The sequence below is a fragment of the Electrophorus electricus genome, chromosome 1, assembly GCF_041902795.1.
Source record: "Electrophorus electricus isolate QZ-2024a chromosome 1, ASM4190279v1, whole genome shotgun sequence".
Taxonomy (NCBI): Eukaryota; Metazoa; Chordata; class Actinopteri; order Gymnotiformes; family Gymnotidae; genus Electrophorus; species Electrophorus electricus.
In genome coordinates this window covers 5,891,106-5,905,902 of record NC_137497.1, presented here as the reverse complement: position 1 = coordinate 5,905,902, position 14,797 = coordinate 5,891,106, and the positions used below count along the sequence as shown (strand labels likewise).

Below are 14,797 nucleotides of genomic sequence, written 5' to 3'. Positions count from 1 at the left end.
TATCAGACATGAAGAGGAAATGTGACTCTCATGTCAAACTGTGCTTTATATAGTTGGGGGTGTGGCTTATGCATGAAAAGAAAATTAATAAACTGCCATAATTTCAGTGCAACCCATAAATAAATAGGTCACCATACATTCATACAGTACTACATAAGTTCCTCTGTACAAGATCCTTTGCCATCTTGTATCCTGGTCTTCAGTGTCACTGCTATCAGTCAGGATCCTTAAACGTGTGGTGAAGACAAACACTACTTGAGCTTCTCTTGATGAGTCCTTGACAAACAAGTACAGGCTGAACATAAAGTTCACATGGGATTGGAATATGGCTCATACTCAACAAAACAAACAAAACATACAAAACCTTTGTAACATGAGTGCAAAACGTTCTTTGATGTGTAGAACTGAATTACAACCCAGAACCCTGCATAGGATTATTGTATTTGTATTCAGCGTCAAGCAGTCAGAGATATAATGTAACAGTGAAGTTGTTAATATGAATTAGTGCAGTGTACCATAACAGATAAATAATCTGCTTTGGTGCAGGAAACAACATAATTAACATGTACCAGTGAATGAGTTACATCATGTAATGTACTGAATTATGATTAAATTTAAGTGTTTGTTCACATTAACATGTGTCTTTCAGTTTAGATAAAGATGAATCACCAAAACTAATTTAATTCACTGAGCTTGGTTCTTGGGCTTTACACATCAAGATTGCATCTAAATCCCTCATTGTAAGTGACTTATAACGGCTGGTTGTGATTAACAGCATACCAGGTAAGATCTGTAATTTTCAATGAACTACAGTAGTCTGAACTACAGTGGTCTGAACCACATATTAAGAAAAAAAAATCCTTTGTTGTAGGTGACTGATAGTGGTTGGCCATCATTAACAATGCACCAGGTAAGACCTGTTATTTTGACTTTTGTGGTCTGTAGACATTGTTTTGCTAATGTTTGCAGTAGCATTAGTTGCTGGTGGGTGCTGCTAGCAGTGGAATCCTTGTACTCAGTTTTGTACCTACTTTGAAGATGTTTTATAAAGTTTCTTGTACTACAGGAAGGTGTCTCATGGTGCTGTTACCTGTGAGCACTTTAACAACACCTTCTGTTATGTGATATAGATGGACGAGGTACCCTGTTTTGGTGTGAGCTGTTATACAAATGAAAATGTGAAAACTCATCACAGCGAACCTACCCAAGACCCAACATCTAACAGTAATTTGCAATTTTTGCCTCCACAAGTCATGACACAAATCAGATGCTTGTTGCATTTAGGTAAAGAAAAAAAAATCAGATTGTTGCCTTTTCAACCTTTAATGGAGCTTTATTGTTCTATTAAAGGAACAGTCATACTAAAACAGATGTTTACATCTATAAACAGGCCCAATTTTACCAGCAGACACTCTGCAGGTAAAGTGAAGTAAACACTTGGCTGTGAATGTCAAAGGGGTATCTAGAGAGAACTGTGATCAAGAGTTTTGAAAAGTGTAAGGAAAAACATGGGGTCCACGCTGAGGTTGGAAAATATTCAGACCAAAGTGTGTAAAAGAGCAGAATGGCTAGAATGACTGCTAGGTACACAGCCACAGCCTTTGATGTGGTTGAAGGTGTTAAACTGTCTGTTCAAAGGCAAACCATCAGTGCACAGACATACAGACACGCACACACACCTACAGATCTGCTTCCAGATCTTATGGTCTGGACAAAAATGCCTAAGGCATGTTCTAAGTAATTCTGAGAAACAGGTTCTGTCGGCATTAAACTGAAAGCTAGACGACCAAAAACCTCTACGGATGTAACTGCTGTTCTGGCCTCATTCAGCAAGAGTCTGTATCATAGGGCGCCTCATCTGTCTTATGAATGTGGGGTTAGCTGTGCCTCATTAAAGCAAATTGGCACCCATACAAAATTCAGACAACCCAGAGAGACAGGTAGAATTTGCAGAATGGGTTACACAGCAACTTCAGATAATCTGTTTCTAAGAATTTGGCAAGAAGTTTGGCAAATGCAGTATGGGCAATATATATATATATATATATATATATATATATATATATATATATATATATATATATATATATATATATATATATATATATATATAGATAGATAGATAGATAGATAGATAGATAGATAGATAGATAGATAGATAGATAGATAGATCCATTTATTCTTGTGTGTTTGTTTTTTGCTTGTGTGTTTGTTTTCCTAAGTTATTTTTATCATGTGTGCCATTAGGAGATCAGTTAGACAGTGAAGCACCACAGGTTAGTAGCCATAAACCATCAGACTGCATGCTGGTCAACTCCAGCATTGATAGGGTTAAACCTTGGGGGTGGAACCTGGAGTGCCCCTCATCTACCCAGTGCTTTCTAACACACCTCATTCTGCTTATGAAGGACTGCATACATAGCGGAGGTGCTGAATCAGTTTAATGTCATAGCACATTGTCTCCACAAGGTGTAGTGCGAAGATTGGCTTTGAATATTTCTGCATTGCATCTTTGTTTACAAGACCTTAATTATCTCACCTGCAGAGGGACAGGTAATCTGGTAATACTAACAGCTCTAACTCCAGCTAGAGAGGGTCAGGCTGTGGTAATACTATCAGATCTAAACCCAGCTGCCTTAAGACCTTAATATTTCCTGCTAATAATTTTGCTGTTGAGTCAGATTCCTGAGAAAAAAACAAAAAAAAAAACAAAACAAAAAAACAACAGTAGCACACAGTCCATTAGGAATAGTGGAGATAATGTGTTAATTCACACATACATACAGAATGTGGTTTTCTGATAAATTTAAGAGTGCATTACTCCACCAGTAAATCTGAGATTCTAAGGCTGAAGTTAAAAACCTAAAAGCTTTTTATATACATAATGATTTTTTGTTACTAAACTGGTCTGTCAGCACAAGCAAGTGAACACTGCAGCAGCAAACAATTCAGTGAGAGCGTCCACACAAGACGGAAGTGGACGAGAACATATATTCTACAGTTTCTGTAGAAAGTAAACTGTTTTCTTTGCAAAATGAAGAGATTAATACTGTTTTGTAAATGTCAGATTTGGATATCTGCTGTTTTATAAGCCTTGTAATACACCACATATTACACAGCCCAAGATTACGCATACGAGTTTCAAGTTTGGGGAGTATAAAGGCAAAATCCAATAGCTACCTTCTATTAACTTCTATTAATTCTTACAACTCCTTTAAGTTTAGTGTTGGTGTTTCTGCTGCTTCCTTCTCGTTGAGTCCTCATTTTTAGAAGATCATCCTGATTTATGTATAAAGAAAATTCTCTACAGCTCCTTGAATGTGCGACCACACCTGTTATTAATTATTGCAATCCTCACATACTGTATCACACTCCACCCAAAAAATTGGTTTCATTTGAAGTTCATTTCACTTCACTTCAGTTCTGTTTATACAGCACTTTTAAAATATTGTATTAAATCAACTTTATACTAATCAAAATAGATAAAAGGGTTTATATCTGGATGTTAGAAAAACAACTGCAGTAGGAACATTCTCTGGCAAGAAGGCAAGAAACCTTACAAAGAACCTATAGGCAAGAAACCTCGGAAAGAGTCGGCCCTTAAAAGTGAAACCCAAGATTTCGATATTTTTTACATTTATTGTCACAGATGTCACAGATCTAGTACCGCATATCGGAATCGGGTCATTATCAGCAAAAAACAAATGCTGGATCGGATATCAGAGAAGAGTTTTTAAGGAAACAGATCTGATAGCATCAGGAGAGCAGCAGAGCTGTGCAGCAGCGCATATGCGATAATGTGATTATCAACCAGGTTAGTTTGAGCAGCACACTTGATAACAGCCAGGCAAGCTTGAGCACAGTGTAACTGTAGTGTTTTCTTCACATTAATAATGACTAAAAACGATTACATTCAAATATTCATGCACTTTCACACATGTGATGATTTCGATAGCTATCATTTTGATAACCTAGTGTGGGGGGACGTTGTCTGTCTTCTAGTGAGAGCATTTAAACGAGACAAAACAGGGTTTTAGTGAAGTGCCATGGATCAGTTATGAAATTTAATTAATACGTTCTTTAAAGAAATTGAGATGTTTCCAGTTTGGCTGGAATTTTTTTAATAAGATGCTGGAGATGAACTCTGTCCAGAGATTTTTTGACTAGGGCGAATAAGCATCTTGTAATTGTTAAAAGGTCAAATTTCTATCGGTTTTAAGCAGAGGTTGACATAAGACAGACTCATAGCAGGTTCATAGTAGGTTCTCTTTGCTCACTTAGTGTGTCGTGTAATAATATGATATGATAATATGATATGATAATATGATATGATCATATGATATGATCATATGATATGATAATATAATATTATAATATGATATGATAATATGATATTATAATATGATATGATAATATGATATGATAATATCAACCAAGAAAATAATATCACCTATGTAAGAGAGACACTGACAGTAAGATAATGAAAGGAATAAAAACTACATGCTTTAGTCCTATAATCAAAATTTAGTTTTTTATTAAACAAATTCATTTTTATTTATCTGTCATATCCACGTGTGATATCTATAAATATATTGTATATAATACATCACACCCAAAACAATTCCCCCAAACAACTGACCCACAGCTCCACAATAGTGTTTAATGAAAAAATCCCCTAACTGTATCATATCGACCGACAGTCAAATGCATGATAACGGTTTGCGATTGGTGCAGAAAAATTGATATTGTGCCATCTCTAATTTTTATATCTGAGGTCCATTATATATGTAATGCTTAAAATTGTATTATTCAAATTCTGGCCTGTCCATTTTGGTAATAGATTGCATCTATCATTAAGGGCTGGTGGATGACGGTTATATTTTCACTTTGTAGGAATTTCAGCACATCATACAGGAACAGCTAAATTACTGTAGGTGATGTTAGATGAAGGCAACTTCACTTTGTAAATGATCTAAAGTCTTGTATGTGTCAAAACCTAAGCAACTAAGGTATTAAAATGTTTTTATTATTTTTACAAAAATTGTACAATTGTCTTTGACTAACGTTGTCAGTTATCTTATTAAGAGGGGGAAAGGCATGATGTAGTTAGTCTGTTTTCTGCCTTTACATCAATAAAACCTTAAACTGCCAAACCTTTCAGTTAAATACACCCTCATATACACACTTGTGTTTTTTTCAGTGTGAGATGCACACTGAAGCTTGTTGTCCACAGAGATGTGAGAACCTTTGTTCTATTCTTAGTTCAGCAGCAAGATGAGAAAATGTTGCCAGACGTTACATTTGAATATCACACACCATGTACAAATCAGACCAGGCCTAGCAAGAGAGAGAGAGAGTAAAATTATTTTAAAAGTTACATAAAAGTTTTGAAAATTACAGTATTTTGAAACATTTGAGTAACAGTTTAGTACCTTTTAAAAAAATATTCTGTAACTGTTTTTTAGGGCTTCCTGTTGTAGCAAAAATGATTTAGGTATGATAATCTATATTATCTAGCTGTATTCATTGTAATTCATTGTAATTTTAGTTAAAAGGTGATTAATTTTGAAATTGGGTTTAATCTAGTAAATTAGACATAATGCATGCTGTGAACAGATAAAATAAAAATAACTTTTTATGACTTTGTAGAACATACAGAATTTTTAAAAACTTTTATCTAATCAAATATGTCCTTTCTTTCACTTTTATCTGAAAAAAACATCTACAAATGTCCTAGCAGAACTACATCTACCAGCAACTCTACATCTGGGTGTTTATGAGAGTGCCTGAGTGACTGGAGGACAGGTTCACACAGTACACCACACATAGCACACAACTCTAATAGTAAATCAATATATAAAAAACAGTTGGTGCACAGTATGTGAAATAAATGTACTGCAGTGTCTGAAATAAAGCTCGAACAGTAAACCTACACAGCTTGTTTCTGTGGCTGGTTATAGAAAGAGAAGCGATGAGTGTGTGTGTTGAAAATGGTGTTTGAGTGTTTATCATGCAGTAAGGCATCTGTAAAAATGGTCACAGTCTTGTTGAGGGAGACCACAAAGACCATGAGCTACTGAAGCCACTCCCATGCATGTAGGCAGCAGTCTTTGTTTCAACTATAATTTTATTTGAAAAGTATGTTAAAACTAAATACAGACAGAGACAGAGATAATGATATGTATATATATATATTTGATGATTATAAACATAATTTTTATAATCTCAGTTTTTGATATTACTGAGCTGTTAACAGAAGATAAGTAACAATACCTTTGTTTCTGATCTTTCTTGTGAAGTGCATGTTTGAACTAGTTCTCACATCTAATGCTTCAGCAATATAAAGAGGATGTATTTATTTATTTACTATTTACACAGATGCCATTTATTTAGCACATATATATTCCACACCCTGTTGTTAAAGGACAAAGCTTCCATCACTCTGCGTGAGGTTTTATTCACTGTTGCCTTCTCCACAATGTGCAGGTTTAAAACGGACAACTGTATTAATGTCAGGACAACTAAAGAACTGAATAAGTTAAGCTACATGTTTCAAGTCAAGCTGCAAGTTTTCATGTATGTTCAATTAAGATAAAGAATTTCATTTTAACAGAGGCAACTTGAACTAATAATAAACCGAACTTGAACTAATTTATCACGTTACATCAAATCAAAATACGTTAAACTTTTTTGTTTGCAACACATTTATAAACACATGAGACGACACACAAAATCATCGTCAATAAAATAACTAATAAACACACACAACAGAAAGTGTATTTACAATTGCAATCTGTATGTACCCATATTTGTGAGACACCATACATTTTTGTACTTGTACTTCCACACATGCACATACACAAAAAATGTATTGTGTTGATTCTTGTTTGTGGACCCTGTTTATTGTCACTGCATGAGAAAGGTCTATATACTGATATGTGATTCCTTCGGAATCAAAGGGGGGAGTTTTAGATACTGGAGCCTTTCTGTCTGCAGGCACCCAACACAAGGTCTATGTCCATCAGCCATGACATGGTGGCTTGACCGCGAGCTGGTCGCTCGAGGTCATCCGCTCCCTCTTCTTGTCTCCTTTACTGCTCCCTTTTTCTTTCTCTCTCTCCCTGTCTCTCTCTTTCTCTTCAAGCACAGGAGTGGCCCAAGGCTCGCACGGGAACAGTTCGTGGCTCGTTCATACAGAAAACATCTAATCTTTACTAACCTCGTCTCTTTCCTTTCTACGTAGACCCTTAGAACATGCCTCACTTTTCCGCGTCATCTTGTAGATTTAGATTTAGACAGTAGAAATAGGACACATATATACTCTGTGCTTTCCTCAATAAAGTGGAACTCTCTTGATTCACTACGCTGGTGTCAGTGTGTCTTGACTTCCCGGATCCGGCTACAGAGGACGGAGGGCAGAGGGTACTTGGAGGAGATCGAACCTGAAGGACTGGTCACTTTGAACCAGTTTCTAACAGTCTGGTATAATTAAAACAAAAATTAAGCGATAAACAAAAAAGTTATTTGTAAAAATACAAAAGGATGTGCACATAGCTGGATTTCGCTCCAATTAAACAGTAAAAAAAAAAAAAATTCAGGCATAATTTAATCACCCTATTGAAGGATTTTTTTTACAGACTGAACACATGTTGAGCCCCTCAAAAATTCTAGATCAGTAACCTACACATATGAAAAGTGAATCAGTGTGAATAAAAGTAACTCACCCTTCACCCTTGCACTGGTCGCAACAAACTCCTGGGTTAATCCAGTTTTTGATGCATCACAACAGTGTTTACAGATCTTCAAAACAGCCTCTAATGTCTTGTATTTGATGACACCGACACTGTTTACTGTATGTAAAACTACATGATGTAGGATTACTATTAAATAAACGACTGAGGTCAAAGGTGAGGTCATGAACTACTGTGTTACCTCTTATGGCTTTAATCACCTACAATAATAAAGTCTGTAATGCTGTTCCAAACAGTGACCGAATGTCTTCCTTCGGTTACAATACATTGCTAGTGTCTTACTGAAGAAAATACGACATGTGTATCCACCACTTCACCATGTCCTGCTACTCTCCTAGTGTTCTGATCAGAGAACTGTAGAGCAGCGTAGGTCACTGAGTTAGGATCCTGCTCCTGTGTAAAGTCAAGATTTAATAAGAAATATTAGTCACATTAAAACAAGTAACAGAGGAATTAACACTGTGTAATTAATATGAAGATATTCATATCATTTATTAATGTAAATAATTGTAGGCACAGTATTATTTTAATCTAAAAATAATTTGGAACTGATATGATTTATAGTATTTATTAATTTTTTGATTGTGCAGTTCTTTCTGTAAAGAGCTCACCAAAACCCCTGACTTTCAGATTCATTCAGTGCCTGAAGAACATCTTCCATTTTGACTCACATTATAATGCTTCTTGGGAATTTATCCATGCATAATAGATAGATAAAAGTGAAAGATTCAAAGCTTTAAGAATATGTAATTAAATAAAATATAATCGGGTTTGTTTGATTTCCAAAGTAAAAGCTAAATTCAAAATGTAAACTAAATTAATTTGTTATTTCTCTATAGTTTCTGCACAACATCTTATTGAGTTAACGCAATGCTATATTACATAAAGTCTATTGTAGATTTATATGGGTTTCAAGAATTGTCAGAATTACCTCTTTATCATGTTTAACATTAGAGCCAGTTGCTGTAAGAAACAGTGAAAAGATACACACACACACACACACACACACACACACACACACACACACACACACACACATATATATATATATATATACTTGAATACGAATATTTGCATATATTATTATTATATTATTACATTATATACACATATTCCATTATTATTTCAGAAGCTTCTTGGAACATACAAAACAGGTTCATGGATAAACTTTAAACAGCAGTATTAGCAGTACCTCTGTGGTGTTTTCTCCTCGTGAGTAGGACAAGAAGAACACTGCTAAGAACCACATTCACAACACCGAACACCACCGTCAGCATGAAGAAGACATCTGAAGAGCAGTGAGCTGAAGAAGAGATTTAAAGAAAGGAGTTATTTTTAAATCTGTACATGTGACAAAACAATGCAGTTGATCTAATGATTGCAGTTGATCCATATTTATGTTTTAAACAGCAAAATGAAAATAACAAAATAAGAGGATGAGGATGGTATAGATCCTCTTCAGTATAAAAAGCTAAAACTATAATAAACAAAAACTGATCCCCTGAAAAATATAAGATAACAAACCTTCCTTAGAACTGCTCTTGGAACCTGTTTTATTTTGCCCTGAAAAAAATGTTTATTGATAACAGTTCATAAAGCATAATCACTTTTAATCAAACATATTTTTGTTAATGAGTAATTTAATGTTTTGTTTGCACAAAAACCTCTCACTTGTAAATATGTAGCGTTGCTGAAGGAAATGTGAATGCTGGGCATAAAACCACAGTAATACAGTCCTGTATCAGTGTGATTTACTGCAGTTATTGTCAGAGACGTGTTCTGGGAGTTTACAGACATCACCATTCGCTTACTTTGATTGCCAAAATAACAGAGGCTGGGTGGGGAAAAAATACTGTAAAATTGGCACCCAACATAAAATGGCACAGAACTGTCTGTGTGCTTAAACCAATATACGTAAGTAGCTGTAGTTTTCTCACGCTGGTACCAAATGGTGACATCATCACCAGGTTCTGCCACCAATATTAAAGTGTCTGGAGAGCCCAGAGTTAATGGGAGCAAATCTGTAATCCAGAAAACACCACAAAATGAAAGTAAAGACAGACTGTATGAGGGGGACAGTATGAAAAACATTCAGCTTTAACCCTGGACACCTGAAGTTATTTTACTATAACAAAAGTCATCTTTGTTATCTTCAAAACAGGAAAGTTTATTCTCTCCATATAATAATGTAAGTGAGATCAATATGACTTACCAATGCCATAGAACAGAAGAAACAGAACTGATATACACACCATCCCTGTTATGATGAAAAGGAAATGTAACTCTCATGTCTCGTACCAACTGTGTTTTACATAGTTGGAGGTGTGGCTTATGAATAAAATAAAATTAATAAACTGTAATAATTCAATTCAATACAATTAATATATGTATTTTGCCACACAGACATAGGTAATACATAATTGAATGGAAGTCAGCATACATTCATACAGTATGTAAAGTCCCTTGCCATCTTGTATCATGTGGTCACAGGTCTTCAGTGTCACTGCTGTCAGCCAGCATCATTATAGATGTGGTGAAGACAAACACTACTAGAGCTTCTGTTTCTGACCTTTACTACAAGTTCTTGACAAACAAGAACAGGTTGGATCTAAAGGTCACATGAGATTGGTGTATACGGTTCCCATGCTACAAATGCAAAACACTCTTTGATGTGTACAACTTGCAACCTAGAACCCTGCATAAGATTATTGTATTTGCATTCAGTGTTAGTGATACCTTAGTTAGGAAAGAACATATTTCTAACATGGACCAGTAAATGGTTTACATCTTGAAATGTACTGCAATTTAATTTAAAGTGTGTGTTCACATTAACACGTGTCCTTCATTTTAGATAAATTTGAATTACCAATACTAACTTAAATCATTGAGCTTGGTACTTGGGCACCAACACATTAAGAATGTATTAAAATCCCTCATTGTAAGTGACAGATAGTGGCTAATCATCAGGAAAAATATACTTGGTAAAACCTGTTATTTTAATTGATCTACAGTAGTCTTAAATACAGTGGTGTGAACTACAGTGGGCTCTACATATTAAGAAAAAAAAATCCCTCACTGTAGGTGACTGATAGCGGTTGGCCGTCATTAACAATATACCAGGTAAGACCTGTTATTTTGACTAATGTGGTCTGTAGAAATTGTTTAGCTAATGTTTGCAGTAGCATTAGTTGCTGCTGGGTGCTGCTAGCATTGGAGTCCTTTTGCTAAGTTTTGTACCGACTTTGAAGATGTTTTATAAGATTTCTTGTAGTGCAGGAAGAAGGTGTCTCATGGTGCAGGTAAAGTGAAGGCATGTTTTAACAGATGTCTTCAAGAGAACTTTTGTGGTCAGTAATCACTTGTTTGTGGCAGTGAAAGGGGTATCTAGTGAGAATGGAGATCAAGAGGTTTTGATGCAATGTGTGAAGAAACATTGGGGGTCCAAGCTGAGGTTGGAAAATATTCAGACCACAGTATGTAAAAGAGCAGAGTGGCTATAGTAGCAGTTAAGGATGAAGTCACAGCCTTCAATGTGGTTAAAAGCCTTTGTTTGTTGTTTTGCAACAGCAAACTGCCTGTGCACAGACATGCACACATGCATACAGATCTGTCTGTGCCTACAGACACACAGAGATGCACACATGTCTACATGTTTGTTTCCTTTTCTTGTGTTCTGGACAAAAATGCCTAACAAACACCATCCAAGATATTCCAATAATCTAGTTCTGTCGCCAGTAATAATAAACCATTACAGATGTATCAACGGTAACCACTGTTCTGGCTTCATTCAACAAGAACCTGCATCGTAGCACTCATCATTTTGTGGGGTTAGCCTCAATTCAGTGAATTTTGTCTGCTCATCAATGACACCTTTACAAGAATCAGACGCTCAAACTTCTGACTGAGCACGACCTAGACTGTCAGGTAGAATTTGCAGAATGGGTGACACAGCAATTTTCTGCAATGATGTGTGCTTCATTCACTAGAAAAGAGGATGATCTCAACATGTTCTGCTTCACATCACTTGTTCAGAAATATCAATGTTTGAACATGAGTACAAATAAAGTTCTATTAACATGAAGCACACCACTGTTTATCTGGTGAAGTTCTCTACAAGTTTGATGTGTCGCACACCATCCCATTTGAGGATCCAAGATGGCAGCATTCAAGATAGCTGCCATCTTAGTCACATGACCTAACAGGTTTTTCCCTTCCCCACAGAGCCTGTGTCTAAAACTGGATCACCATCTGTCAAACCATTGCCAAACCATTTGCATATTATATGTGTGTTTGTTTACTTTTGACACCCTTCACCCTATATATGTGGATGTTTATATATATATATATATATATATATATATATATATATATATATATATATATATATATATATGTGTGTGTGTGTGTGTGTGTGTGATCAATTCCATGTTCTACACGTTTAATCTTGTGCTGCACTCATAACCACTGAGAAACGTTCACAGCAGGTATGTGCCCTACATTTCTGTAGAATCAAGTAAATCTCACTGATGACACTGAAGAATGAAGAAATATCTGATAAATAATTTATGTCTGCCCCCTGGTGGTAAAAAGATGTGCCATCTTGGAACTGGATTGGATTTCATGCAAAATATTTTCAAATATGTAGCCTACATTTTAATGAGAAGTGAGTTTGTATGACTGGACTGTGGCATACCAGTTTCAGCAAACACTCAGGAAGATGAATGAGACAGTACCTGTTATGATAGGTGATGGTTCACTCTTAGGAAGATGGATAATGCCTGTTATGATAGGTGGTGGTGCACTTTTTGAAATGGAGGATATTTCTGGATCTATCAACATCACAACCTGTTAAATTATGTAAATAGTATTGATTGAAGATTACTTTGTTACTATAAAGATAATAAGCAATGTGGTTATGTAGAGTATCATAGTTCATTAGACCGCAGCAGATCATCTGAAGGGCTATTGTCCTATATTGTCAAATATTACAATAAAGGATAATCCCAACATTAGCTGATAAATAATTTTTAACTTCAAACTCAGATTTCTTTAAGATAAGTAAATATCAAAACCTTTGGTCCATAGAGTTTCTTTATTTAGGGAAAAAATGGACTTGATAAAACTGGTGAATGCAGCAGTGAATCTGTTCATGATTTTGATTTGTCTGGTCATTGCCATGGAGATGGGGATTTAAGTACCTCCACTTAGCCTCACTTACTGAGCAGGGAACACATAAGCAAAACTAAAACTGATCAAAAATGGGTTTCCCAAATAAGGACGTAGAAGGCAAAAGAAAGAATAAAAGAGAGGGAAAGCAAAAGGAATACCGACCAGATAAGAGAGGTCTAGACCTCTAGAGCTAGACCTCTCTAGAGAGAGGCTGAGGCAGCTCATGGATGTAGAGAACCCAGGGAGTCAAGAAGCAGCCCATGACATCACTACCTGAAATACCAGCCCATGACATCGCTACCTGAAATACCAGCCCATGACATCACAACCTGAAACACAAGACCATGACATCACAACCTGAAACACCAGACCATGACATCGATACCTGAAACACCAGCCCATGACATCACAACCTGAAACACCAGCCCATGACATCATTACCTGAAACACCAGCCCATGACATCACAACCTGAAACACCAGCCCATGACATCATTACCTGAAACACCAGACCATGACATCAATACCTGAAACGCCAGCCCATGACATCATTACCTGAAACACCAGACCATGACATCAATACCTGAAACACCACACCATGACATCAATACCTGAAACACCAGCCATTTCCTTTACCAGAATGCTGGAAAAGGACCTCTGAGCTGCTCTTAAGTAGGCAGGAGGCATGGCTAATTGCCTCATTACCCCAGAGCCACCCTATGTCACCCTATGTGTAAAGAGGTGTATGTTAATCACCTCACTGTCTCACATCCTGATTAAATGATTAAATTCTCAACTTCCCCCGCAAAGGAATAAATGTTTTTAAACAAGTTCTAGACTTCCCTAAACAAGTTCAATTTCAAAATGTATTTGTCACATACACAGTCATTCATGGTATAACTGGCAGTACTTTTTGTAATTTTGTAAACATTTCCATCCTTTGTGCCATTAACTGATCAATTAGGCAGTGAAGCACTATAGGTTAGTAGCCATAAACCAGGAGGCTGCATGCTGGTCAACTCCAGCACTGATAGGGGTAAACCTTGGGGGCAGAGCCAGGAGTGCCCCTCCTCTACCCAATGCTTTCTAACACACCTCATTCTGCTGATGAAGGACCTCATAGCTGAGGGGCTGAATCAGCACAGGGTCACCACTAACAGGTGTGCCATGGCTGGGTTTGTATATTTCTGCGTAATATCTTTGTTTACTATGTTTACTGGCAGTCTACCTACTGAGATAAGCCTGAAGAAAAGTAAAATCCTGAAACTGGTGGTGAATGGTAACCAGATTAATGGTGGGAAGACAACATCAAATGTTCTGAAATGCAAAGCATAGCCAGGTACTTCTATTAATTTTTCCAACTCCTTTAAGTTTAGTGTTGGTGTTTCTGCTGCTTCCTTATCACCTAGTTTGTTCTTTAAGATCATTCTGATTTGTTAATGAATAAAGAACACCCTCTCCAACTCCTTGAAATTCTGACCAACAATTTTTACACTCCGCACATATGGTAAATACCACACTCTACCCATAAGATCAGTTTAATTTTCAATTAATATAAATTTCAATTTTGTTAATATAGCTCATTTATAACAGACATTTAAAACTTCTTTTAAACCTCTGAAGAGCCAAAGGGCTTTAGATCTGGATGTTAGAAAAGTGACTACAGCATAACTTTGTTGAAATATGTAGAGAAGAAACCTTGGGAAGAGTCTGACCTTAAAAAGGAAACCCATCCTTCCTAAGACAACACGCACATCATGTCACTGTCTGTAATTCTGAGCAGTTATGTGCTTATTATCTACCTGTTTAATTGCTGTGTGAGTTGTTCGGTCTTGCATTATATTTGCAGTTTTCCAGGGATTTCATATTTCTTTGAGCT

The 14,797-nt window shown here is 36.2% G+C and overlaps 1 protein-coding gene across 1 annotated transcript; it reads right to left on the bottom strand.

The window, feature by feature from the left end:
• Positions 1-6,148: 6,148 nt before the first annotated feature.
• Positions 6,149-10,299, bottom strand: LOC118241296 (uncharacterized). The gene is made up of 7 exons (XM_081699126.1): positions 10,192-10,299; positions 9,964-10,008; positions 9,423-9,772; positions 9,272-9,314; positions 8,944-9,054; positions 8,683-8,714; positions 6,149-8,144 (listed from the first exon to the last, which is right to left on the bottom strand). The coding sequence occupies exons 1-7, from the start codon at positions 10,229-10,231 to the stop codon at positions 8,022-8,024; spliced, it is 744 nt and encodes a 247-aa protein (XP_081555252.1). The 5' UTR covers positions 10,232-10,299; the 3' UTR covers positions 6,149-8,021.
• Positions 10,300-14,797: the final 4,498 nt, after the last annotated feature.